The 27820-nt window shown below is 36.9% G+C and overlaps 1 protein-coding gene across 1 annotated transcript in view; it reads left to right on the plus strand.

Moving 5' to 3' along the window:
- Positions 1–1048: 1048 nt before the first annotated feature.
- Positions 1049–27820, plus strand: part of LOC136267031 (cell adhesion molecule DSCAM-like) — a 60077-nt gene continuing 33305 nt past the window's right edge. Inside the window, exons 1-4 of the mRNA XM_066062091.1 lie at positions 1049–1164; positions 8010–8348; positions 17219–17485; positions 20506–20796. Of these exons, the coding sequence (XP_065918163.1) occupies positions 1077–1164; positions 8010–8348; positions 17219–17485; positions 20506–20796 (985 nt within the window). The 5' untranslated portion in view covers positions 1049–1076. The remainder of the gene's footprint in view (positions 1165–8009; positions 8349–17218; positions 17486–20505; positions 20797–27820) is intronic.

A 27820-nucleotide genomic window follows, 5' to 3' on the forward strand; every position in this document is an offset into this window, starting at 1 on the left:
ATGAGATATAACATTTTAAAGTTTGTCATTTTTCCATACATTGTCTATGAGAGGGGGCAACAGTTGCCCCTTCTGGGCAATCACACTAAATAATGTGTGGGAAAACAACAAATTCAATTAATGTCGTTTCTCAATTAATATTTTAACATTATTTGTAGGTGTGAATCTCACAATTAACATCTCCAAATTTGAAAAGGACAGAGTATATAGATCATGAGATACAACATTCTGAAATTTATGGTTTTCCCATACATTATCTATGTGATTTCCAGAAGGGGCAACTGTTACCCCCTCCCATAGATAATGTATGGGAAAACTACAAACTTTAAAATGTCATATCTCATGACCTATATATGCTATCTTTTTAAAAATTGGAAATATTACTTTTGACATTCACACCTACAAAATAATGCAAAATTTAGGTTGCTAGGGGCAACGGTTTAAAATTTATGAAATTCATCTATTGACATTGACTCAGAACAGTTTTATGTCGACTTCGTCCGTACTAAGCGCCACTAAAAATAATAATCGTTATGTTTAGATTTCAACTTTGGAAACATTTCTTAAGTGTTAAACAGGTACCTTTTGATCACTGACCAGTTTTATCTCTGAACACTTGCCAGGTAGCTAGCTAACTAGCTAGCAACATTCACACAGTATGCCAACCCAAAACTGCATATGCGTAACTAGCTCGAAATTGTTCCTGGGGGCATGCCCCCAGACTGAGCCTTACCACTTTCACTTCTACTCTGACGCCCCTGAACATATAACATTAGTCAATGTTAAAGAATCGAATAAAAAATAGGCAAGACCAAAACTCGTCAGGAGGAAATTGTGTACCTAGGAGGGTCTTCAGGGGATCTTTATAGCACTTCATCAGTGACAGACACTAAAGTTTTTCAGTTCAGATATTCACAAAAGAACAAACATGCACATCAAGGTTACCTCAATGGTCACTGTGTCATTCGATGCTTCACTTGATCAAGTAACTTTTCATGTGCACGTGAGCAATAGTAGTGTTTATTATTGCCCTTATTTGGTTATTTGAAAATATTTCTCGCTGCTGACTCAGTCATATGGCAGGGGTAGCTTCGAGGTTAGCTTCGAGGTTAGCTTCGAGGTTAGCTTCAACTTGTTGGACATGCTCCATACTCGTGTTAGTTGGTGAGTGGTACCCGTAGATCATAGCCATGTCTTCTATCGTACAGTACTACTAGTGTAATAGCTATAAGCTCATGCAAGGTACCATAGGTCATATCTTTGCATATATCGTATAGAATCTGTGTGTATTACGTGTACCAATGTGGCGGATACAGGCAGAAGCTGTCAAATGGGAAAGGGAGGGGCACGCCCAGTCCAGTGGTTAATAGTTAACGAGCGAAAGGTTCGCGTTCACTGTAATAATATTATTTATATTTCATAAGTGGTCTAGTTAATTGGGGTGTAATCACCAATATTGATGTTGACTTTAATGGTCTTGGTAGCTAAGTACCGTATAGTCTAAATATTTTGAGGGGCAAGTATTTCGAGGTTGAGCAATGTTGCTAGAAATAAAAATTTCGCGTATTTTTGCAAACACTCCCAAAATGTATTAGACTATAATGCAGGTCTAAATATTTCAAGGCTAAAATTTTCGCTGATAGATATAACCCCCAAAACCGCGAAATCAGCGAAAATTTCCCCCCTCGAAATACAGTCAATGATTAGTCTCACTCCAGACCGCAAGAGTCTGGTGCCATGCGATAACTTGAGAAACACTTGATTGTACATAATTATACAATGCAATATAGCATTTATTTGAGATCACACATTACATAATCACAGTGAGTGCATGAGCTTGAATTGATGATTGGTCATTGCTTTAGCTGGATAATGGTACTGTAAAGAAATGTCGAAGACCGTTGACCAGTAAAAAGATGCCGGAAGGATCAAAACTGAAGTCAGTTTTAGTTAGAAGAAAATTTAGAAAAATATAGAGTACCTGACATTAGAGGCATTCTAGAATCTGATTGGTGACCGCACATTTGTCCAAACTTTTGTATTGCGTGGCACCAGATCCTTGTTGTCTGGGGCAAGACTAGTCATCATTGATAGGGTCCACAACACAAAAAATCAATAGCTATCTTCAAATCATGTACCCAACTATTGTCATTTGTTAAGTAAGTGTAACTTGAACAACACCAGCATGGCAGCCAAATTGTCACTTTCAGGTAGTAAATGACAGAAATGTGCTTGTTTTTCACTGCAGCATTTTGTAGGGCTCTTTGTATGCTTTGATATTCACCCTCAGCATTGTTCACATAGTCTGTTACCAACTCAAAGTATCAGGTGGTTTGATTTTATTGGCAGTTGGCAGAATGATTTGTGTAATTCAAATTGCGACAATACATGACCTAAAGTCCATTCCAATGTCCTTGAAATCAGAAGAGAATACGTTTGCATGCATTGGATTCCCCATCATGATTAGCCCTGCAGCCAATGACTTGGCCAATGATGCCATCACAGTATACGACTCACTTTCACTGGCCCAGACAACATCTAAGTAAACAGTTAACACTGATATTTACAAAAGGAATGTACTCCAAGGTTTGTTTTAAAAGTGAAAGTGGTTACATGGGTACTTGTTCCAATTCGAATATTGATCATGTGAGTACCTATTTCATGCATTGGACTGTTGTATGCTTTTACTGGGCAAGATAACCATATTATTAGGTGTTTATAAACTTTGTATCCTTGCAAGTTGGTAGCAGGCTACTTGAACAATGTTGAAGGTGAATATCAAGGCAAACGAAGAACCCTATAAAATGTTGTAGTGAAATATCACGTAATTTTAAGATATTTCTCCATCATTTTCTACAGCACCTGAAGTGCTATAATTTGTGGAAGTGGCGGTATGATGGCATTTGCCCCATCCTGAATTTGCCATTGCAAAGTACTTGTTGCCCTTTCTACAGCCAATTAGTTATGTATCATTCCATATGTCTCAGATATTTTACCTCTACCATTGTGATTATGATTAATTATAAGACATACAACTAGAGCCTCCTACAGTATTCAGTTCTAGAAAATTGTCTGTGTATCATACCATAGATAATATACCTACTAACAGTAGGTGATAATATACCTACTGACAGTAGGTATATTATCTATGATCATACTAGAGGCTAATGACAGTTTCTTTCCTGCACAAATTTGGAACTTGCTGCCAAGTAGCATTAATCATCTTGCTTGTAAAAAGGAGTACAACACTTTCACAGTTGAGTATGTGTTTGAATTGTTTTAAACTTGATTTTGTGGTTTGAAATCTAATTTTTAATTTAAAAGTTGATTTGAAAATTTCATTTGTGATTGCCATACTGTGATTTTTGATATTGTTAATGGGTTCCGAGGCAAGAATTCATGAATAACACTAGTTTTGTGTGACTGCAGGCTTGTATTGTTTAGTATGCTTGCACGATTAGTTTTCAATCAGTTTTATGAATTTGTGGGGCGTATATTGCTTGTGATTTGTTGAATTGTGTTTTCTAGCTGAACGGCATATGTGATTGGTAGAGGTAGATAGCATTAGAACTAATCTGTGTACCTTTTGTATATGTTTGTTATGTACCATGTTGTGTCTTAGTCTTGTATGACATTTGCATGTGACTGGATTTCGGAAAAACGACCAAATCACACATTAGAAGTTTCGAGATAAACGGTTTAAAGAATTCAAGTCAGCATAACTTGCCTAGGATAGCAAGAACACATATGAAATTTACATAAGAGATGCATCAATCTATTATTACCTTCAGATCACTTCCAGTATTTGTAGGGGCTTGTGGAGTTTCCCACCAAATAAGATAGAAAATCTGAGCAATTGGATGAGCAAAGTAGTATCACGAATGTTCACAAAGGGGTGGAGGGTGAGGGTGGTGGGGAGGGCAAGAGATAGATTTCAAAATGGAGGCAAACCATGATTGGAGTCCAGACACAAGATTATAGGGCTGTGCTGGCTTAGTGACTGATATGTAGCAAAATCAACAGAAAAAATGTCCAGCCAACATAATCAGGCTATCTACCAGTAGACCACTGATTCTTGCCAAGCCGGGTCCTTCACTAGGGCTGAAACATTCAAGCACTTCACACCACCCAGAAAAGGCATCTGTTAAAACCAGTCTCAAGCAGTTTGAGTAGTACTGAGGGTCGAAACTAGTAGTACGATGGTGTAGCTATCCACTGGTGGTGTTAGTTTGATTGCGCCTGATGTGCAATTTGGATTGGTTTTGACAAATCTGGTCACATAATTATTGTTCTAGTTATTTAGTCTGTAATATTATAGAGTACCTCAGTAAATTGAGACAGGAGCTTATGAGCCACCGAAGGCGGCAAAGAAGCATGAAACTCGGCTCCATCACAATCCAAATTATGTCATGTTTTTTGAATAAATTGCTATGAGTGTCGTGCACAATTAGTATACGGCATCAATTAATGAGATTTTACTGTCCTTATATGGAAACTAATCGCTAATGAATTTGGAATTTGATGGCACCCAGCAGGTTACATAAGTTTCATGTTCCTTCGCCACCTTCAGCGGCTCATAAGCTCCTGGTCAAGATGAAGATTTGCAATTTTCCAAAAAATCCCCAAAAGCCTACCTTACAGACACATGATGAACTAGGCACATTGGTTCACTGCAATTAAATGCTTAAAATAGCCTGAAATAGTCTGAGCGTGTTATTGCAGACTTTTAAAAATCCACAAAACAATTATGCTTTTTATGCCAACTGACTGACTCACTGTTGTATTCAGACAGTGCTACAGGATAGTCTACCAGAGTTATGTGGCCCAGAGTGGATTATAACGGTCGGCCATTGGACATTTACTGACCAACTGGCTCAAAGACCACCCAATTACGTACTGAGCCGGTCAAGGATGGCCGACTGATTTCCGCTAGAAAAGATTGATATACTCTAATAGAATAGTCAGCGACTCTAACAGAGCAGTCGAACAGCTTTTACAAAGGTGTACCTAAAAGATTTTAAAAAGCGAAAAAAAAAGTTGTCTGACTTACGGAATCGAACCTGCCCAGTACAATCTGCACTATTCTACCACATGCTCACACACTATTTTAGTGGCTTCTAAAGGGGTTTTAAATGTCCTGCAGTTAAAACATCACATTGGATAATTTCATATCATCGTAATGTTATTATCACAGATTTATTATGTATGTGGTTTAAGAATGTAACAGTGCATGGCTGCTGAAGGAGTTTTGGGTGTCAAAATACTCACATCCAAGCTTTGAAAATCCAAATTTTTTCAGGGGTATGCCCCAACTTGGCATGTTTACACATACTGCTAAGCAATTGCCATACAATCTCAGATCATGTCAGATCAACTTTGACTTTGATCTGACATAATGTCAGATCAACGAAGACTAGTTATAATCCTCTCTGATGTGGCCACTTATTGCATTTGAGAACAACCTTTTAGCAATCCAAAGGAGTATGCAGTATAGTGCTACCTTTGTATCTCATTAACTTTCTCTTCTTTTATCAATTGCCATGGCAATGGCTTTACCAATGTCATTCACATAAAGCCACTTTTACTGATTCAGCACTGTAATCTCTGGCCATGTCCTCTTTCATGGTTCACTAGAAAAGTGTCACACCATTTGGGATGGACATCATGGACTATAAAAATACATAAAGAATAGACTGAATTAAGTCATGCAATAATACTATTCTAGTTCAAATTGCATGGGAATGATGTCACTGCTGTGAATCCCTGTTTGTCGTACAGTACAGTGGTACTGTCAGTATGAAACTTTGGTCAGGCTAATGTTATTGTCACTTTAGATCAGAATGACAGTATATACCAATGAGCCAGACGAAGTTCTACCAACAAAGGTCCTAACCCACATCCACTTATGGAAGATATCAATATAACCACTCCAGACATAGTTACCTTACTAAAAACCCTGAATATACATAAAAGACAAAATAAGTACCAGATTCTTAAAGGAAAACTGCAGAAGTGCTCTTATTTTGAAACTAATATTTAAAAAATCAAACTGGATAGTGATGTCCCCTATCAAAATTATTTCCTGATCTCACTTACTAGCTACAAGTAGCAATTGAGATATAATACATCACTCTATTAAAGCATTCAGTATGTTAAAGGTCATCCTGTAGAGAGCTTACCTAAGTAATATGCCATGATCACCCTGTAGAGAGTTTAGCTACAAGCAAGTGTAGAGAGTTCAACTTGTTTAGAGAGAGCTCATCTGCACCACAAGTCTGGCATCCTGTAGTGAATTAAGATTTCAGGATTTTTCAATGGATTTCTAATTGAATTTGTTTCACTATTAATTGACTGTTTCATAATTGATTAAATATCAATTATTTCAAGTGATGTCACAAATGTATGTAGGGATGCAGGAAATACAGCTATACCTGAATAATTTCTATGAGACGAAATTATTTTGAAGCACAATTTTCATAATAAATACTCTAATAGAACAGTCACCTCCAGGACAGTCAGTGGAATATTCAGCCTATTGAAATAAGCATTTTGCATCTTGACAACCAAAATAACTTACCTGTCTGATAGAATAGCTTCTTCAAATGATTATTACAAAAGTCAATTGGGATAAATCTATTTTGTTTTTCTCCTTCTATTTTTCTTTCCAGAAGTTATTTTATTAATTATGCTCAGTATTTTGTCAGAAGTATTCTATTTTGCACAGAATTATTAATGTAACACATACAAGTCTATGTATTAATTTTGCATTTTCAGTGACTGTTCTATTACATTAAATAAAACTATTGACTGCTGTATTAAAGTATTATGATCTTTTGTGACATTCATGTTACAAACTTCTGAAAAAGAGGCACATCTTGGCACATCATGGCTTAATTCTTATTTTGCTTTCAAGTTTTATAAGCACAAGTGCATTTTGGTTAAGTTTTGTCCTAATAATACCAGCATTATGCTCCTTGCTTTTTTATCTTCCTATTATTTCAGAAACTATCCTGACAAAATAATGCATCTCTAAACTCAAGATTAAAGTATGAGAATGTTGTATACACTTTGCAAATAATAACAAAGGCATAGTGTCATTGAATTAGAGAAATTTAGAATAAAATAATGATGAGCATGATTCCCTGAGACCTACAGATGTGAGGTTAATTGAAATGTGTGGCAAAAAGCATGTTACTTTTAAAGCATATTATTTGTATGTTGTAGAAGTGCACAGGTAAAACACCCAAATTGAGTAGGAACTAATGTGCAAGAAGTATGCCCAGTGGCATAACTAGTAGTAGACTCTGTTCTAAGGAAACTAGCCAACTAAAGTAATTATGCTCTCATCCTGCTAGTACAACCTTAATGATGCACAATTACTATATTGATCATGAAGTGAGAGCAGAGAAATGGTTGTAATGCTGTCAACATCAATCATTTTAATGATGACAGTGATTTTAAATATTGTCGTCAACATTAATTGCAGTTCAACCTATGATTTCCCAACGTTTTGACTATGTTTTTTTTTAGTTGGGGAAGGGGCACTATTTTCACAGCTACCTGTTTGGTGCAATAATTATGTTAATGTATGACCATATATAGCAAATGTTTTGTTATAATGAGTATATGTGTATAAATTGTAATATCCTCTATAGTACGCAACTACAATTAATGATTCCCTCAGTGCAAATTATGACCAGCATTTTTATAATTATTAAGCTAAAATAACTTTAAACGTACTCACATAGAATTTAAAATGTCTTAGAAAATATTTTTAGCTATAAGAATCTTCATTCTGAATACTTCTTGTATCACAACTTTAATTACTGTAAGTTGAAACTTTCCTTTTTCCGGTGTTTCCTTTAAAAAAATACTAAATGTTTGACAGTTAGCAAGGACTCAAGTGAACATTAATACACAAATTTTCAAGTATTATTGAGATTATGTGTCTAAAAGAAAATAAATGTTATAGTGGTCAAATAGTTGTTCATTATATAAATTTGCTGCAGTGCTTCTCTTTTCTAGTGTTACTGATGCACAGTGTACTGGTGAGGGTGTGGTGTTGATGATGGATGGTCACTCAATATTTGATGGGACTACACTGTATAGACCAATTGGTGATTCCTTTATTGTGAGTTGTAGAAGGTGTAGTATCAGGAAACCAGTAAACTGGTTTGACCCTTATGGAAAGGTATTACCAGACTGTAATGATGCTAATGTGATATGCAAGAAACGAAATGGTGGAAATAGTCTAGTTCAAGACCTTGTGGTCTCATCATTCACAAAATCATTAGATGGCACTTATTCTTGTACGAGGAAGAACGGAACTATAACTATCAGTGCATTAGGTTAGTTAATATGTGGCATCTGTGTGTTGGCCAAGTAATGTGAAATTTGGGTGCTTGAACCATTTATAATTAATTTCTCACCATACCGATTTACGAATACAGAGGAATGTTTTTTATCATTAAGTATGATAGTACTAAACAATAGGAATCATTAATCCCTGTTCAAATTTTTATTTTTTTTGTAGAGGGGTTGAAATTTTAATCATGGTGATATAGCATATAATTAGCTAGCTACACATTTATGTTTGATTGGGATCACAGAATAAAAAGCAAGGAAACAAGGGAGGTCTGCAGCTTTACTATTTAACATTTAATTCCTACAGTCATAGATAGGTAGGAATTAACTATTCACTGCAGGTGTGCTTCATCATTTTCTTGTTCTACAAGTTCAAGGAAAAATTAGGAATTTTAAGTTTGATTAGGGATCATAGAAAACAATAGTAGGGAAACAAGAGAGGTCACCTACACCTGCAGATATACTAGTGAACATTTAATCCCTAATTCAGTTTATACCCCCAAGACCAAGACTGAATTAGAGATTAAATGTTCACTAGTATATCTGCAGGTGTAGGCAACTTCCCTTGTTTCCCTACTTTTTTCTATGATCCCTAATTGAACTTAAAATTCCTAATTCTTCTTAAACTTGTTTGTTTACTTTTTTGTAACATTATTATGACTGGTGAACCTATGCATACTGCATCAAAAGAAAAAATGGTGCCAGATTAATGCTTTCGCGTGAACGCACGCCCCAGCTATCAAATAGTGCTTCAAAAATGCAGTGGCCATTACGCTTTGCTTTCAGCTATGTTCTGCCCATTACACAGCACTACAGATGAAAAACAGTAGAAGAAGTGCCTCTGCAACAATTCAGTTACCACAAAAGTGTGACGATTCGTACACCCTCAACTATCAATTACTGCCTTGAAAATGCAGTGGCCATTACACTTCACTTTCAGCTATGTGTTCAGCCGTTTACTAATGAAGAACAATGTCAGAATCATCTCTGCAATCGATTTAGTCACCACGGAAAATATAGACGATTCCCATTTACAAACATACTGTAGGGAAGCCATGCATCGTACTACTGCTAATCAACATTTTGGGCTGTCAGCAAAATGAAATGAGACACAAAGGAGACAAAGGTAAGTCCATGATGCGTGCATTGTACGTACTGCGGTATGCCAAAAGGCATTCTCAGGATGAAGCAACGTTGAACAGTGAAAAAATCAAGCCCATAGCCTTAGCTGTTGTCAAGTTATGCTTGCCTGAAGGCAGGCAGGCGGGCGGGCAGTCAGGCAGGCAGGCGGGCAGGCAGGCAGGCGGGCGGGCAGGCAGGCAGGCGGGCGGGCGGGCGGGCGGGCAGGCAGGCAGGCAGGCAGGCAGGCAGTTGGTCAGTAGAAAATTCCATTGAATAATTTTTTTTTTAAATTTCATAACAATTTATTGAAAACCTATAGGATTATACTGAAGGCACTTTTGGGCTTGGTTATACCTAACCAATACTGCCAAGGTGCCAGAATGGAGTTGTGAAGCTGGTTTTTGGGTGAATTTTTTTGGCTAGGAAAACCCAAATCTCCAGGATCCCTAATATACAGTACTACCATAATTTAAAACAGTAGCTATTATTGTTATTTTTGTATGTTTTATCTGTTATAATTGTTAATTGGTGTACTTATGTGTATGCATGTATGTATTTTGTTTGGGCAGGGTGAATGTGGTCGGATCTGTAAAAACCCAACATAATCACACATTTTTCAAATTCTTGATTATTGAACATTTATAATCTGCTTAACCAAGTCTATGCTCTGGCAAACTTTTAGCCTCATAAGCCAATAACTTTCAGAGGTACAGCCCCACAAAGTAGCAGCAACAGAAAAATTGATTTGTACAGCAAGTTAAGGAAAATAAATTACAGGCATTTACTAAAATGGTTGTAACTTACAAATGTAGTGACATACAAATTGAAACTTGCACCATTGTGTTCTTCATTAATAGGGGAATAAATTGCTGGGTAAGGTTTTCCTTGTCTTTACTACGTACGTACAAATGCGAATACAGTGAGGAAATTAAAGATCGATTGCATGTTATTGCTTCAACCAGACATAAATAAGCATCCATAAAGTATGTATCCTTTTGTCTACCACAACAAAACAAAGATAATATTTTTGAACTCCTCTTGAGTAGGCAAATAAGATGGTATCCAGGTTATTGATATACGTTTTCTTCACTAAGAATAAAGCATCCAAAAAATTTACAATACACAATTTTATCCATAATTATAATCAATTGTAAAATTTAGGCTTGCACAAACATGTTGGGTTTTCGCAGGTGTGATCACATAGCTATGCCTTTTGTGTACCCATGTCTTTGATGAAAATGGATAATCTAAGTGTAGTATAGATAACCTCCCTTGCTTTTTATTTCAATGATCCCTACTCAATTGTATATCGTAAGTAACCATTTATTGGATTGGCTCAATTACCAAAAATACATGCTTCAGTTATCAGACGGGTGTTATACTAATAAACATGGTGGAATTCCATGGTACAAAGAAGTGGCATACAGTGGAACCTCCCTTATCCAGACCTCTATTATCCGGGCACCTCCATTGTCCGGGCACCTCCATTGTCCGGACAGCCCAAATTGGTCATGTGGCTTGTAGTTTATTGACCATAATGAAGTTTGGTTTAAATGAAAGCACAAGAAGGGAGCCTAAAGGTTGCTGTTTACCTGTTTGGTGGCTTGTTTATTCTACTACTAATAACTACCACCTGGTTGCTAGGTGATAATGCATTTTTACAGCCCAGGGGAGTGACCATGAATGCTCTGTAGTGACTTCCCCCTCTGCCCACTAAACTGCATAGCACTAACTGATAGTAATAACAACATTACTTGTATTTAAGTTAGTCACTTTAGCATAATAGCATGTTATTCTTAGTTACGGATATTTCTGAGATACGGACAGTACTATGTACCAGACTGCCCCGATAAGAGAGGTTCCACTGTAGTTGGCAAAGAGTGTGTTATGTTTGTTAAAGGTTGTAATGATACAGGAATGGACAAAGGTTAATAGTTCATGCAACTTCCATACTGCAGATTTGGGACTGTGAGTTCAGTCTGCACCATCAATGGTGCTTTTTCTTCGTCGTTTTGAAAGCCCATGACAGTCTACTGTTAGTTTCTACTTCAATGTTAGTCACCAAACAATAAAGGAAACAAGCCAAGATCAAGGCCATCTGTCACTGAAACTTCCACAGAAAAACACGGTACAACTAGTGTCGAACTAGAGAGTTGAACTTGCATAACCTAAAGTGACATGGCAGCTGTAATGAAGGCAAAGATTGATGAGAATGTAGTCCAAAATAGTGTACTACCATCCAGCCAACTACTGAGAAATGTAGGGAACCTAATATTCATCTCCATGACTGGAGTTCAAGTATGCCACCATGCTTTCCTGACAAATCATCTAGAAACAACCAAGAGATCAAGAACAAAATCAAGAGAAGGATTTACAATTGGTTGGAAGCTGGTTGTTCCACTGTTAAATACTGTAGAGCCTTTAAATGACCATTGTGTGGTTAATGATATTATCAAGCAATTTATATGTGCATTATACACATAAAATTGTAGCTCATACAATACGTGATCTGACATGCTGAAAATTTGCATGGATGTCAGTTAGACCTTCAAAAAATATACAGGATTTTTTCAGATTTTTGCGAGGTAGGCCATGACCAGTCATTGGATCATTGTCTGATAATAGAAACACGCAAGCCTATGGAGTTCCGGTGATTGAGCCATTGTTTCAATTAACAGTTACTTCAACTTTTCATGTTTTTAGCTGTTACTGGTCAGGGGTAGCACTTTTTGACACTTGGTACACAGGAATATGAAGTCAAGTGAAATAAACCTCTTGTGCTCCAGGGATGTGCTGACAAGAAGAGATGTGTGACAGAAATAAATGTTCCATTAATTGGTTGCTTACACTACAATTAGGTGCTCTGATGACATCTTTGGACTTACGTAGTTATGCTTACAATATCGTTAAAGTGTTATAGAGGAAAGTAGAAGACTGGTTTTTGGGTGATATAGTTGGCCAAGAATGCCCAAGCCTTTATGATCCCTACTGTACAGTACTATCATACTGAATGATGATCACCTTGGCATGTGTTAAAAGTTTGTCATTTTACTGTGTTGGTTATGATTATTATCTTGTTTGCTTGTTGTTGTGTACAATCATTACCCTTCTTTTGTTACTGACTAAAATTTGACATCTAAAGTATACTAGTATATTAAAAATTATAAATTTAAACATGAAGTAGGGATCCAACTAGTAAAAAGTAGTGAAACAAGAGATGAACGATGGTAGCTATTACAGCATAGCTTGGTAGAAAATCCCTACTTTGGCATGGTATAACAATTATTTTGTGTCCAATGCCAAAGTAGGGATTTCCCACTGAGCTATGCTGTAATAGGTACCATTGTCCATCTCTTGTTTCACTACTTTTTATCGCTTGGATCCCTACTTCATTTTTAAATTCATAATTTTTAATATACTAGTCTGTTTAAGTTTTGTTAAAGCATACAGCTAGCTATAAACACATGACTGTTCTATTAGGGTGACTACTGTATTAGAGTACCTCGAGTCAGTCTGCAAAGATGTGCGCTTGCCCAAACGGGACGTGGTCATCGTGATTTCGATCGATAATTAGAGTCAGCCTTCCAACTTGAAGGTGTGTGGTCACTGACTAGCTATTCCATCACCTAGCATAAAAGGGGTGTGTCATCGTGGTTTCAATTGATAGATCGATAATGTGTAGAATAAAGAATGGGTGTGATTATGATTATTATTTGATCTTGTGACCTATCATGAAGATACAGGTAGCTATCTAGTACCAGTACCTCCATACAGTAGTATAATCTAAGTACCTTAAATAATCTTGCAATTGTGGCATTTATTATGCTGCTTAAAGAAAGTGTTGATAGTGAGGGGTCCGACACTTTGTGAAATCTTGTACGTTCCCTGCAGTAGAAATCAGAAATCAAGCCTCTAACTTCCGTGTTTCTCTGTAAATTGGAGAAGATTTCTGTAAACTATAGCTTGCATGGGTGGAAATCAGTAGAAATCAACCTTGAAATCAGAAATCATGGTAGAAGTCTGGAAATCTTGTATGCTCTTTCTCGGACCCCTCGATTGATACTGAAAATTAATGCCTCAATATGGTTTTGTTGTATGAAGAAGAAGACAAGCAGCCTGATTGAGGATAAAAGAAGAGACAAGGTGCAGAGGACCTACACTTGTCGGAACCCCAAAAGGCACATCCCATTGGTGAGTTTGTTATTGTGACGTAAAATGGTGGCTGTGTGCTGCTTCATTTGGCCTCTAGGCTTGTGACTATGGTCAGTGAGTGAGGCAGTGGGACAGTGAGGTTAAAATTCAAGTTTTGACAATTTTTTAAAATTTTATATCCGGCCAGCTGTAAGTGTTTTGTTGCATTTGATGCTGTTTTATGTATTATATGGACTAATACTATTCTGTAAAGGTGATTGTGGTCACGTAAAATATCTCTAGGGTGATTTTTAAAGTGGAATTCTGGGTGGCACACAAAAGTTTCACTGCAATCCCTACTTAAATGGTATATACTACCATACCGTTTGATATATACTTATATATATATATATGACTATACAAGACACTGCCTCATTGGTGCCTTGGCAGTATTGGTTAAGTATTATCAAGCATAAAAGCATCTTTAGTGCAACCTGAAACACTTCCAATAGGTTGCTAGAAATTTATTTTTTATTATTTTACTCATTGACTGACAGAATGACTGACTTATTAATGCCTGTAAGCAAGCATGATTCAATAGTAGCTAAAACTACAGTTAATACAGAAATCAGTTATTTACAGAAATCTGAACTACTATCGAAGTACTGTGAAATGTATTTGCTATAAAAGTACAGTATGGTTAGGCCAGTGCTTCAATATGTGTCTCCTGTATGAGGCTCCATAAAATTGGAGAAGAGCAGCCAGATTTTGTTTTAATGATTTTCCATGAAGATACTCTAGTGCTGCTAGTATTCTGAACACACTCAACCTATCTATGTACTTTACAACATAGAAGAGAGAGCTAAACTTATGATTATGTATATAAAATTGTTAATCACTATGAAAAATCTAAGGAATACTTTACTCCTAATGATTCACGATTAAGGATACTGCAAGCAGCTGATGATTAACATTGACCAAAGCTGTTTTCCATTCCCATTTTCTGTATTGCTGGAGTGGAACCCATTTTTAAATGTGTGCCCTTGTTTACAGATGGTTTTCATTCATAGAATTTTAATGACTGGTTTTCAATGCACAGTTTATCTAATGCCAGGGCTGCTACACAGTAATAGTTATAAAGGCATACATATTATACCTTAGTGTGAGATGACGCATTCAAACAGGGCTGCCCACATTGGGGCAACTAGGGCATTTTGCCCCGGGCCCCAGCCTTAAAGGGGCCCCAGGAGGCCCCTTGAATACCTGTTTAAAAGATCGATATATTCTAATAGAGCAGTCAGATCTAGATACTCTAATAGAGCAGTTACAGTATTCTTCAGAGGAGCAGTGTAACAAGCTTATAAATAATGGAATATAGTTGGTGAGGGGTAGCTATTGCCATTGTCAGCATGTAATGACCTTTTTTTTTCTTTTTGATCTTTAACTTACAGCTTGGGTGAAGTTGTGATTCAGAATGGAAACCTTCTTGCCCCTGGGCCCCACTGTAACTCTTTGCCCTGGGCCCCTTAATTTCTCTGGGTGGCCCTGCATTCAAATCTACAGAATTCTGGGGGAATGATCTTTGGAAAGTTAGATTTCCTGAAGTTTTCATCTTCTAAGACTATTATTATCATTGTAGCTATACAACTTACATTAGGGTTAGGATGACAGCTATTTAAGGTGACTGCTCTATTAGAATGACTGTTCTATTAGGGTATCTCAAGAAACTGCTCAGAAACCATCCTAGAGTCAGCCTTGTCATTCCATTGTCAGTTTACATGTATGTTAGGTGAGTCCTGGATTGTATCCTTGCATTCCCCCTATTCCTGGTCTCCACATTCACCATCCCAAGTCCCGGTTTTACCTCTGTTTTCTTCATCCCCATCCATCCCTGTCCTGGTTTTACCCCACTCCATTTGTAGTGTTGTGTAACTGGCTGAACATCATTAAAAGTGAAGCATAGTAACCACTTCACTTTTCAGTAATTGATACTTTGGACACTTGTTAGACACAAAATTATTTTTATGGTAATGTAATGGCACTATTCATTTCTTTTTATGGAGCATGTAGTAAAGCAGCTAAATATTAAATTTTGATGAAATCGTTCACTTTGTGATAAAAGTACCAAATTTTCTGTGGAAGTTGAGTAAGGTATACTAAATCATTTGAGATAATTATGGTGCCGCATCAAAATCATTTCCTTAGGGCATGTTTTGAAACTTTTAACTAAGTTTTAATCCAATTTCTAGGGTGTAAGGAAACCATACAAGTGTATCCAAAACCTTTTGTCTTGCTTAAATTTAAGCACTTCTAATGGAGCCAATATTTCAGTGTCAAAAGTACAGGCACAATCCAATAGAAATAGTATATTGTACATCTATGGCTTCATATACCATGACCATCCATGCTTTTAACATGGCAAGTTAATGACCTGGATGGACACCTCCCTTGAGATGCGACTATCCCTTGCTTGTCTATGTTGATGCAAAGTTTCAGTGTATTTACCATTAGGAATTTTTATGGCTTTCCAATACACTTCTATGAGCTTACTTGTCAGGTACTTTGAGCGTGATATGATTGGTAATTTTAATGGCACCGTATCTAATATGAAGTAGTATGAATTAAGCACATGTTGTACCAAGTTTGGTGCTTTTATCAAAAAGAGAACGATTTTTCACTTAGCCGCTCTACTAATGCATTGGTTCACCAGGTATAATCATGTTACAAGAAAACAAGTACAAGGAAAATTACGTCAACTAGGTCAGAATATTTTCTTCTTACTATTTTCATGTGTTTGTATCCATAGGAACCCTATTATACACCTTCTCATTTAATCCAGCAGCTGCCAACAACATAACCTATGTGACCAGATCAGCAAAAACCCAACACATCCTGCATTTTTGAATTCCTGTTTATTAAATCTACTTAGCCAAGTGTATCCTCTGGCAAAGTGTCAGCCTCATATGCCAATAATTTTCATAGCTACAGCCCTACTACACTAAGTAGCAACAACAGAAAGATCGATTTGTACAGCAAGTATGTAGGGAAAATAAATCACTGGTGCTTACTAAAATGGTTGTAACCTACAAACAGAGTGATGTACAGAGTTGTAATTTGTGTTCACCATGAATAGGAGAATCTATTACTGGATGAGGTTTTTCTTTTATCACATTTCTTCATTGCATACAAATGCAAAATTTGTGAAGAAAGATCATTGATTGCATACATTTGCTTCGACATGATGTAAACAAACCAGCGGCGCCCATAACTTGTATGTCTTTACATCTACTGCAATGAAGCAAAGATTTTCCAACTCCTCTTGAGTAGGCAGTTAAGATGATATCCAGGTTTTTTTATTGTTAGTCTCTTTTTTCACTAAGAAAGAAACGTTCAAAAACATTATGAGTTGTATCAATAATATTCAAGTATTTAACCCATTGCTTTTTAAGCTTGCCTATATAGTAGGTACCATCCATTTAACTTGTATTTGATCAAAAATACCTTAAGCTTCTAGCAGGGAAAGAAAAGGTTTGGTGATGCTAATTCTATCACTTTCCAAATAACTATGTATATTTTGTATATAATTGTACAAATTTGACAGGTCCTCCAGAGATCACAGCTCACCCAACAGGTGGTGATGTACCAATGGGAAGAAGCATCACTCTCATGTGTAGAGCTAATGGTCTAGGAACACTAGTATATTCCTGGGAGAGAAGAAGTTCTGGTAGTAGTTGGACTACTGTTAGTAATGATAACACATCATACACTACTGATGCAACACTGACCATTGGAGAGTACATGTACAGGTGTAGAGTGAGCAATGAGGCTGGATCAGTTGTGTCTAATGGTACTACTGTGATTGTATGTGGTGAGTATCACATTATTTACAGCTGTATAGCAAGGCCCACAACTTTCCACCAAAACAAGTTGATGTGCTAACATTATGTATGTTTTCAGCCAATTAGATAGAGTGTTTGCATTTTTTGCTGGACGTGTCAGGGGTGTACCCAGGGGGTTTCCAGGAAACCATTTTTGGATTTTGTACACTAATTGAAACATTGAAAATTTGAAACTTCAGGTTTCCAGATTCTGAAATCTATCATGAAACAGGATACATTTTAAATCTTTACCTTAGATAAGTAAGTTTCTCACATGATAGCAACACTTGTAGCATTGTTCTGAATAGTAATTTTAGTGATACGATTGAGATATGTCAATGCTACAACTGTAAGAGGATGCTGAATATGAAAACATGTATTATACAAATAAAAGGAACACAGGTGAATGTTTTATACAGTTTTCTTTCAGTCTGTGGGTCTTGCCTTGGAGAGATAGACCACTTTTATACTCATTATAGTTATTTTGTATTCTTTTAGCCTAGTCAGTGAGCAGAATACTTGGTTCCGCAAAGAATTAAAACTCTGTAGAAACACATCAAATCTTATTAAGTTACTGTCAAGTCATCAAGAAGGAAAGATGAGGCTGGTATCTTATAGATTTTTGTGGTAAAAAATTAAAAGTTGATGTTGTGCTACTTCTAAACCCAGGCACCCAGCAGTTCGATAGCCCTTGCTAAGAAAGCTCAAATCTTCATTATCCCTGCTGTATATAGTGGTACCGCATACTATATTATTTATAGTACTGTAACTGTAATAAAATCTAGTTATTACCATTATTTTATTTTAGCCTCAGAATAATTACATTTCATTTATGTACTTCATTATTCAGTGATAATTTTGTAGTTCATTAATTATATTGTCAAGTTATGGTAGCTCAAACAACTTGCTTAAATAAATCAGCAAGCAATACCCGCTAATCTTCTTGAATTGATTATGTAATAGTTGTACCATAGTTGCATAGGATTATGTTGATACATACACCCGAAGCCCAAGGGCCACAAGCCTGAGGGCTAAGGGTGTATGTATCAGCAAATGCTGAGCAGTCATGGTATAAGTGATTACGTGATATATCTTGGGGTGCACAGGTGAAAGAACTAATGAGCAGCCACACCTTTTATTGTAACACTAGTATCTAATGATCAATTGTTGGTGTAATAGTGTGGGCTGATATCCCTCAGAACATTGTTCATGTCATTATGCATCAACACACAATGCTAGAAAAGTTACAATTGTGGGATCAAGTGTTTAATCTTAACATTTTGTACTACAACTACACTAAGCCTACTAATTTCACTATTGGGACAGTAAGTAAGTTACTACTGTATGTTAAGAGTAAAGTATATACTTAGAACTATAAGTCACTAACCCATTTTAATGTAGCTGTCTTAGTTGTGTTGTTCCATGGTCTGCTCAATAGCTGACTTGTGGTAGGTAGAAATATGCATCCATAATCATCCCACACTATTAAACCCATAGTCGATCATTAAATACTATATATACCAAAAAACAAAACAAAAAAAAAACTATAAAATAAATTGTGTGACTGCTCATTAGTTCTTTCACCTGTGTGCTTTGAGATATTTTTAGTGATCATTCATCACAGAATATAGTTTAGTAACAAAAGATTAAAACTTAGCAACTACAGTGAGCCTAGCTAAACCTGTACTCTATATCCCACAATAATGATTTATTTAATTTGTAATGCTCCACGTTGCCCATCGAAGTGTTTTGTGTCCCTAAACTGGCTGGGAATCAAAAGCTATGAGCAAAATGCTTTCCCATGAAATTGCTCATGCAATATACTAGTTACACCCCAAGCAGAACATTTGAACTCCCACACTAAAGTGGTATATTATATAGTTATACAACGGCCACGAGTGCTCTGCCTGATATAAACGCACGAGCCTGAGGGCCGTCAGGCCCGAAGGCAAGTGCGTTTATACAGGCAGAGCACGAGTGCACGTTGTATAACTGTTATGTACCATTCACCTAATAGGTGGGGAGAGTCTCACAAGACAGCTGTAACACTTATAAAGGCCAGGTTTCTAACATCGATTGTGGGTAACCAAGCCGGACATTGCGATGACGTTCCCCCTGCAGTACTGCAGCCACCTGAGATATTGAAAGCTAGTACGCTATGGGATAATTATATCACTAACCTGCATTCGCTGTTCCACTCTATCATGTAGTGCTCAGCATGCCAGCGTGCCATATAGACTAAGCACCAGACTAATCACCACAGTGATTCTCTCGAGCGAAAAAATCAGCTAAATAGACGGTTTAAGTAAACAAAACCTAACTACTAATCGATACTAGTCTAATTCTTACTATTCACACTGGCTAAACTTGAATCTGCTGGCATGACAAAACTGGTTACCACAATCGAACGTAAAGGTTAGTATTATTTAGAATATATTTGTTTTATTGAGTCATTGTCGAAGTGGACTACAGTTTAACCTGGGCTAAGATGGCACCAGACTAGTAAGGTGTATAAGTACGTTTATATATATGTAGACTAGAGTTGTGGCCACCCACGTTGGCTTTTTCGATCGCCATTGGCTGCTTGTAAACATTATACGTATTGGTGACGTTATGGCCCACAATCGACCTTTACATGTCAGGCTATAAAAGAATTCGAGTGATCTGTGTAGTGTCTTTCCACCTATTAGGTGAGGTGTCGTAGTGGTCTTCGCCACCGGCACTTGTGCTATGCTGCACAAAACCGCAGCCAGTGCAATATCTGTATATTGCACTGCGGTCGGTGCATTATAACTTATAATGCACTCGTTGTGGTCTACAAAACCGCAACCAGTGCGTTATAAGTTATAATGCACTCGCTGCGGTCTGCAGCAGTGCAATATACAAATTATGGCACTGGCGGTGCCTTTGAACTGCCCACGCAGAGTGGTACATAATCCATTAAAACCATTTTGATCATTAATAAAGCATTTACCAAAACAGATTTTGACATGTAATAATTTTTATACAGATGTTGTTCCTCACATCCTCACTCATCCTACTGACACAAGTGCCTCTGTTCCATTCAGTGGTGTGTTCACATGTTCTGTTACTGGATGTGGTCACCTCAACATCACCTGGTACAAAAGAGGAGGTTCACTACCTACCAAGTCAGAATCTACTGAAGTATCCTCCCCAACATTCACAAATAGTACACTTGTCATTCCTAATGTGACCAGTGATGATGTTGGTAGATATTACTGTCTGGTTTGGGCTAATAGAAGAGGAACACAGTCAAATGATGGCATACTTTATTTTGCAGGTGATGATATATACAATTGTAATCATGCAGAGTGCAGGAATTGTTACATTGAGTTCAAAGAATGCAATATGCTTGATAATTGTGGCCCTCTAAGTGATAATCCAACTGGTTTGCATTTTAAAATGAAATATGTTTATCATACAGTATGATAATACTGTATAGTAGGAACCACAAAGGAGTGGATGAAAAAACATCACCCAAAAACCAGCCTCATGACGATAAGGCAGTATTGGTTAGGTATAACTAAGCCCAAGCAAGTCTTCAGATTGACCCGAAACATTTTCAACAAGTTGGTACAGAATTTTAAAATTTATCAAGACACACAGTAGTGTGTCATGCGGGCAAGAAAGCCGGCAACCACACCATGACTATATTTACAGGAAGAAAGAAAACAGCTTTTTCATGTATGCATAGCTCCATGGTCCCTTCTCCAAAGCACACCATTTTTGCATTATAGCTGTCCCCCAGGTAGGGTATGCCACACAGCAAATTTGATTAAATTTGCAAGAGCTATTTGCGAGATATGAGTGTTCAAAATTTTATTTACTTTATTCATTTTTTCTTCTTATATTGTACAGGGGCTACAGGAACTTCAATTTATTTTCGCACATTTTGCAAAAATTGCTATAAAATAAGTACACAAAAAATTTGGAATTTTCAACTAAAGCAGGGACCATAGCACATCGATAAAAAGCACTGAAACAAGTTGGAGTAGTGCACGATATTAAATCACAGTAAACAATAAGAAGTGTTATATCCCTACTGTGCTCAAGATACCATAATGGAAATGCACAGTAGGGATATAACACTTCTTATTGTTTTACTGTGATTTAATATCAGGGACTACTCCGACTTGTTTCAGTACATTTTAACGATGTGCTATGGTCCCTACTGTAGTTGAAAATTCCAAATTTTTTTTGTGTACTTGTTTGTTAACTATTTTTGTAAATAATTTTATTATGACTGGTGAACCCATGCATATTGCATCTGAAATGGTTCCATGCGCCCCAGCTATATCAATTATTGTCTGGAAAGTGAAGTATCCATGACGCTTGCTTGTCAGCTATGTTCAACCCATTACACAGCAATATGAATCAAGAACTTTTCCGGAAGCACCTCTACAATTTATGCATACCAAAAGAAATGGTGCCGCACCCCAATTTTACTAATTATCGTCTGAAAAGTGAAGTATCCATTATGCTTCACTGTCGGCTATGTTCAACCCGTTACACAGCAATATGAATCAAGAACTGTTTGAAAAGTACCTTGCAATTATAATAGCCACTATGAAAAATACGGACGATTTCTGTTTCGAAGGGAAGCCATCACATGCTTGCGCCAAATCGACACCTTTCCCTGTCAGCAAAGATGAATGGGACACAAACACTACTGGAGATTTTGTCCATGAAAATCCAATGAAAAAAAATGTTCACCCTGTGAAAAGTAAAGTATTCATTGGGTTGCATCAATGAAATTTTATTTCATAGCATTTTCATAGGAAAATTTAATGAAAATCTAATGAAAAAATACCAATGAAAATTCCATGAAAAGCAGTTTCAAAGAATTTTCAGTGGTAATTTTTCATTGGGTTTTCATTAAATTTTCCAATGAAAATGCTATGAAAATGAAATTTCATTGATGCCACCCAATGAATACTTTACTTTTCACAGGGTGACATCCTTTTTCACTGGATTTTCGTGGACAAAATCTCCAGTTGTGAAAGGAGGACACTGGTAAGTCCATGAGTCAGTCAGTTACTTACTTACTCAGTTAGTCAGTAGAAAACTCCATCAAATAAAAAATAATTAAATTCTGTAGCAACTTATTGAAAGTGTTCTGGGTCGATCTGAAAGCTTAGTTTTACCTCACCAATACTGCCTTATCGTTGTCAGGGAAAATTGAGGCTGGTTTTTGGGTGATTTTATGTCATGGGACGGTCCCTACAGTAGAGTTACTATCATACTGTCTGATGCAAATGTGTAACTCAATTGCCTCAATCTTTGGCACAAATGAAGAGCGTGTAACGGTGGATTCACGTACCAAGTTTGTTGTGAATCTGAGGAATATTCAAGGAGTTATGAGCATTTATTCATGTAAACAAGATCAAAATTCTGTCATGGCTACAGGGGTAAACCAAGTATAGAAATAACTTGAAAATTGGTGTGTAGATAGGCTGATCATCATAGTAGTGCCTTTTAATAGTTTGAATAGCAATAGAGGAGTTACAGCAACAAAGTTATAAAACAAAAACCAAGCAAGTGTAAAATAGTGCAATTGAGATACTCTAATAGAGCAGTCACCGCAGGGTAAAAAAGTGTACAAAAAACATCAAAAAAATCTTACCAGAGTTCGAGCCATGGACCTCCATACCTAACACCTGCATCCTTAACCACTGAACCACTGCTACCTTGGCTGATCACCTCACTTAATTTCTGCTTTATAAATGAAATTTCTAGTTGAAATTCAGATGTTTGTAATTTCATAAATCTACTAATAGAAGTACGAGATTGTTCTAGAACATTCTTTGTATGTTCTATTAGAAGTTTTCAAAAATGTGCACTCTATTAGAGTATTACAATAATATTATCAAATATTGAATTAAATCATGCAATGAAATACATTTATAAGTCTGCCTTCAATAATCATCATTGTATCTACATAGAAAAGAAGAAATGTGAGTAAAAACAAACCGCAAAGTCAGCCATAGGCTGGTTTTGGGGCCTTATACAGTACAAAAAGAAATGAAATTCCAGCAAAAACAGCCAAGCTGTGAAAAAGTAGTTCGGCCTTAAATGCCTGGGTGAAAAAAGTTGTGAAATTAAAGGTGGCGGCCAAGAAATGGCTGCAATGATGTTAATGCTAAAAATTTTTGATAATGGCTTGTACATTGTTAAAATTTATTAAACAGTATGATAGTACTGTTTAAGTAGAGTTTGCATCAAAAGTGACATGCGATGTCTAAAATGCCACCTTTAAAAATCATCCTAGAGACATCTTACACCACCAAAATCACCTTTACAGAATAATATTAGTCCATCTAACATGAAATACAGCATTAAAAACAAGAAAACACTTACCGGTGACTGGATATAGAATTTTTATAAATCTCCAAAACTTGAAATTTTGTCTCACTTCCTCACTCACTGACCACAGTCGCAAGTCTAGGGCCCAAACGAAACAGCGAATGGTCACCATTTTATGCCACAACAACAAACTCACCGGTGGGATGTGCCTTTTGGGGCAACATCATTGCAGCAATTTCTTGGCCGCCACCTTTGATTTCACAGCTTTTTTTCACCCGGGCTTTTTAAGGCTGCACCACTTTTTCGCAGCTTGGCTGTTTTGTGTGTGGATATATATTAAATGAAATTTTCTACTGACTGACTGACTAAGTAACTGACTGACTAACTAAGTAACTGACTGACTGACTGAGTAACTGACTGACTGATGCCTTCAGACAAGCATAACATCATAACGGCTAAGGCTACGGGCTTGATGTTTTCACTACTCAACATCGCTTCAGCCTGAGAGGTGCTTTTTGGCATACCGCAGTACGTACAATGCATTCTTCATGGACCTACCATTGTCCTCCTTTGTGTCTCATTCATCTTTACTGACAGTGAAAAGTGCTGATTTGGCAGTAGCACAGGATGGCTTCCCTCCATAATGGAAATTGTCTTTATTTTTCATAGTAGCTACTTTGATTGCAGAGGTGATTTTTGAACAGTTCTTGATTCGTACTGCTGTGTAACAGGTTGACATAGCTGACAGCAAAGTGTAATGGATACTTCACTTTTCAGATGATAATTGATATAGTTCGGGCACACGTTGCCATTTCTTTGTGTTATGCATGGGTTTACCAGTCATAATAATATTATTTACGAAAAAGTTAACAAACTACACAAAAAAATGGAATTTTCTACTAGAGTAGGGACTGTAACACTTTGATAAAAGTACTGAAACAAGTTGGAGTAGTCCATGATATTAAATCACAGTAAAACAATAAGAAGTGTTATATCCCTACTGTGCTTTTTGTGTACTTGTAGGAGAAAAACCAATGCCCTGTTAAAATGTTGCTGTTGAACACTCTTGGATAGCAATAGAAACCATTACTGAAAGAAAACTATAGGTGTTTATTTAATCATAATAGCATATGGAGTTGACTTCTTTTCTTATTGTATGAGAGGTACATATAAGATTCTGCTTACTTCATCAGACAGTATTTACTTGTGTAAATATCTATCTAATCCAAAACAGCCAAGCTGTAAAAAAAGTGTGCGGCCCTCAAAAAGGCTATGGTGAAAAAAGATGTGAAATCCAAGGTGGCAGCCAAGAAATGGCTGTGATGGTAGGTAAATGGTAAAACTTTTAATAACGACAATTCAGGTGAATTTTGTGCCAAGGCCAAGCGGCACAAAATTCACCTGAATTGTTGTTATTAAAATTTTTACCATTAACCTACCATCACAGCCATTTCTTGGCCGCCACCTTGGATTTCACATCTTTTTTCACCATAGCCTTTTTGAGGGCCGCACACTTTTTTTACAGTTTGGCTGTTTTGGATTAGATTTCATTTCTTTTTGTATTTGTATACCCCAAAGCCGGCCTATCCCAAAGCCGGCCTATGGCCGGCTTTTGGACTTTTTTAACCTATCTTTTTTTACCACAGGAAGAAGAAAAGATGAAGTAGATGTACTTTAAATATTTTATCAGTAAATGTACAAATTATATATATATAATACATATATTGATTACAGAAATCTCCATGGTGGTTTCTTTGTAACTGAACACTCTACAAGGTGACTTCTTCTAAATGCTCTCTCTACAGGGTGAATTGTTTGTAGCTGAATGATCTACAAGGTAACTTCTTCTAGCTGATCTCTCTACAGGGTGATTTGTTTGTAGCTGAATTCTGTACAGGCGATTTGTTTGCAGCTGAGCTCTTTACAGAATGGTTTCTTTGTAGCTGAACTCTCTACAAGGTAACTTCTTCTAACTGATCTTTCTACAGGGCAATTTGTTTGTGGCAAAATTTTATACAGGGTAATTTCTTTGCAGCTGAACTCTCTACATGGTGGTTTCTTTGTAGCTGAACTCTCTACAAGGTAACGTCTTCTAGCTGATCTCTCTACAGGGTGGTTTGTTTGTAGCTGAATTCTGTACAGGTGATTTGTTTGCAGCTGAGCTCTTTACAGAATGGTTTCTTTGTAGCTGAACTCTCTACAAGGTAACTTCTTCTAACTGATCTTTCTACAAGGCAATTTGTTTGTGGCAGAATTTTATACAGGGTGATTTCTTTGCAGCTGAACTCTCTACATGGTGGTTTCTTTGTAGCTGAACTCTCTACAAGGTAATGTCTTCTAGCTGATCTCTCTACAGGGTGATTTGTTTGTAGCTGAACGATCTACAAGGTAACTTCGTCTAGCTGATCTCTCTACAGGGTGGTTTGTTTGTAGCTGAATTCTGTACAGGTGATTTGTTTGCAGCTGAGCTCTTTACAGAATGATTTCTTTGTAGCTGAACTCTCTACAAGGTAACTTCTTCTAACTGATCTTTCTACAGGGTGATTTGTTTGTAGCTGAACTATCTACAAGGTAATTTCTTCTAGCAGATCTCTCTACAGGGTGATTTGTTTGTAGCTGAATTCTGTACAGGTGATTTGTTTGCAGCTGAGCTCTTTACAGAATGGTTTCTTTGTAGCTGAACTCTCTACAAGGTAACTTCTTCTAACTGATCTTTCTACAGGGTGATTTGTTTGTAGCTGAACTATCTACAAGGTAATTTCTTCTAGCAGATCTCTCTACAGGGTGATTTGTTTGTAGCTGAATTCTGTACAGGTGATTTGTTTGCAGCTGAGCTCTTTACAGAATGGTTTCTTTGTAGCTGAACTCTCTACAAGGTAATTTCTTCTAGCTGATCTCTATACAGGGAGATCTGTTTGTAGCTGAGCTATCTACAAGGTAACTTCTTCTAGCTGATCTCTCTACATGGTGATTTGTTCGTAGCTGACTTCTGTACAGGTGATTTGTTTGCAGCTGAGCTCTTTACAAAATGGTTTTTTTTTGTAGCTGAACTCTCTACAAGGTAACTTCTTCTAACTGATCTTTCTACAGGGTGATTTGTTTGTAGCTGAACTATCTACAAGGTAATTTCTTCTAGCTGACCTCTCTACAGGGTGAATTCTATACAGGTGATTTGTTTGCAGCTGAACTCTTTACAGAATGGTTTCTTTGTAGCTGAACTCTCTACAAGGTAACTTTTCTAGCTGATGTCTCTACAAGGTCACTAGTTTGTAACTGAACTCTCTACATGGGGGTTTCTTTGTAACTGAACTTTCTACAAGGTGACTTCTTCTAGCTGATCTTTCTACAGGGTGATTTGTTTGTAGCTGAACTCTCTACAAGGTAACTTCTTCTAGCTGATCTCTCTACAAGGAGATTTGTTTGTAGCTGAACTCTCTACAGGTGATTTGTTTGAAGCTGAACTCTCTAAATGATGGTTTCTTTGTAGCTGAACTCTCTACAAGTTAACTTCTTCTAGCTGATCTCTCTACAGGGTGATTTGTTTGTAGCTCAACTATCTACAAGATAACTTCTTCTAGCTGATCTCTCTACATGGTGATTTGTTTGTAGCTGAATTCTGTATAGGTGATTTATTTGTAGCTGAATTCTGTATAGGTGATTTGTTTGCAGCTGAGCTCTTTAAATAATGGTTTCTTTGTAGCTGAACTCTCTACAAGGTAACTTCTTCTAGCTGATGTCTTTACAGGGTCACTAGTTTGTAGCTGAATTCTCTACATGGTGGTTTCTTTGTAACTGAACTCTCTACAAGGTAACTTTTTCTAGCTGATCTCTCTACAGGGTGATTTGTTTGTAGCTGAATTCTGTACAGGTGATTTGTTTGCAACTGAGCTCTTTAAAGAATGGTTTCTTTGTAGCTGAACTCTCTACAAGGTAACTTCTTCTAGCTGATGTCTCTACAAGGTCACTAGTTTGTAGCTGAGCTCTCTACATGGTGGTTTCTT

Source organism: Dysidea avara, chromosome 9, assembly GCF_963678975.1.
Source record: "Dysidea avara chromosome 9, odDysAvar1.4, whole genome shotgun sequence".
In the NCBI taxonomy this organism is placed as follows: Eukaryota; Metazoa; Porifera; class Demospongiae; order Dictyoceratida; family Dysideidae; genus Dysidea; species Dysidea avara.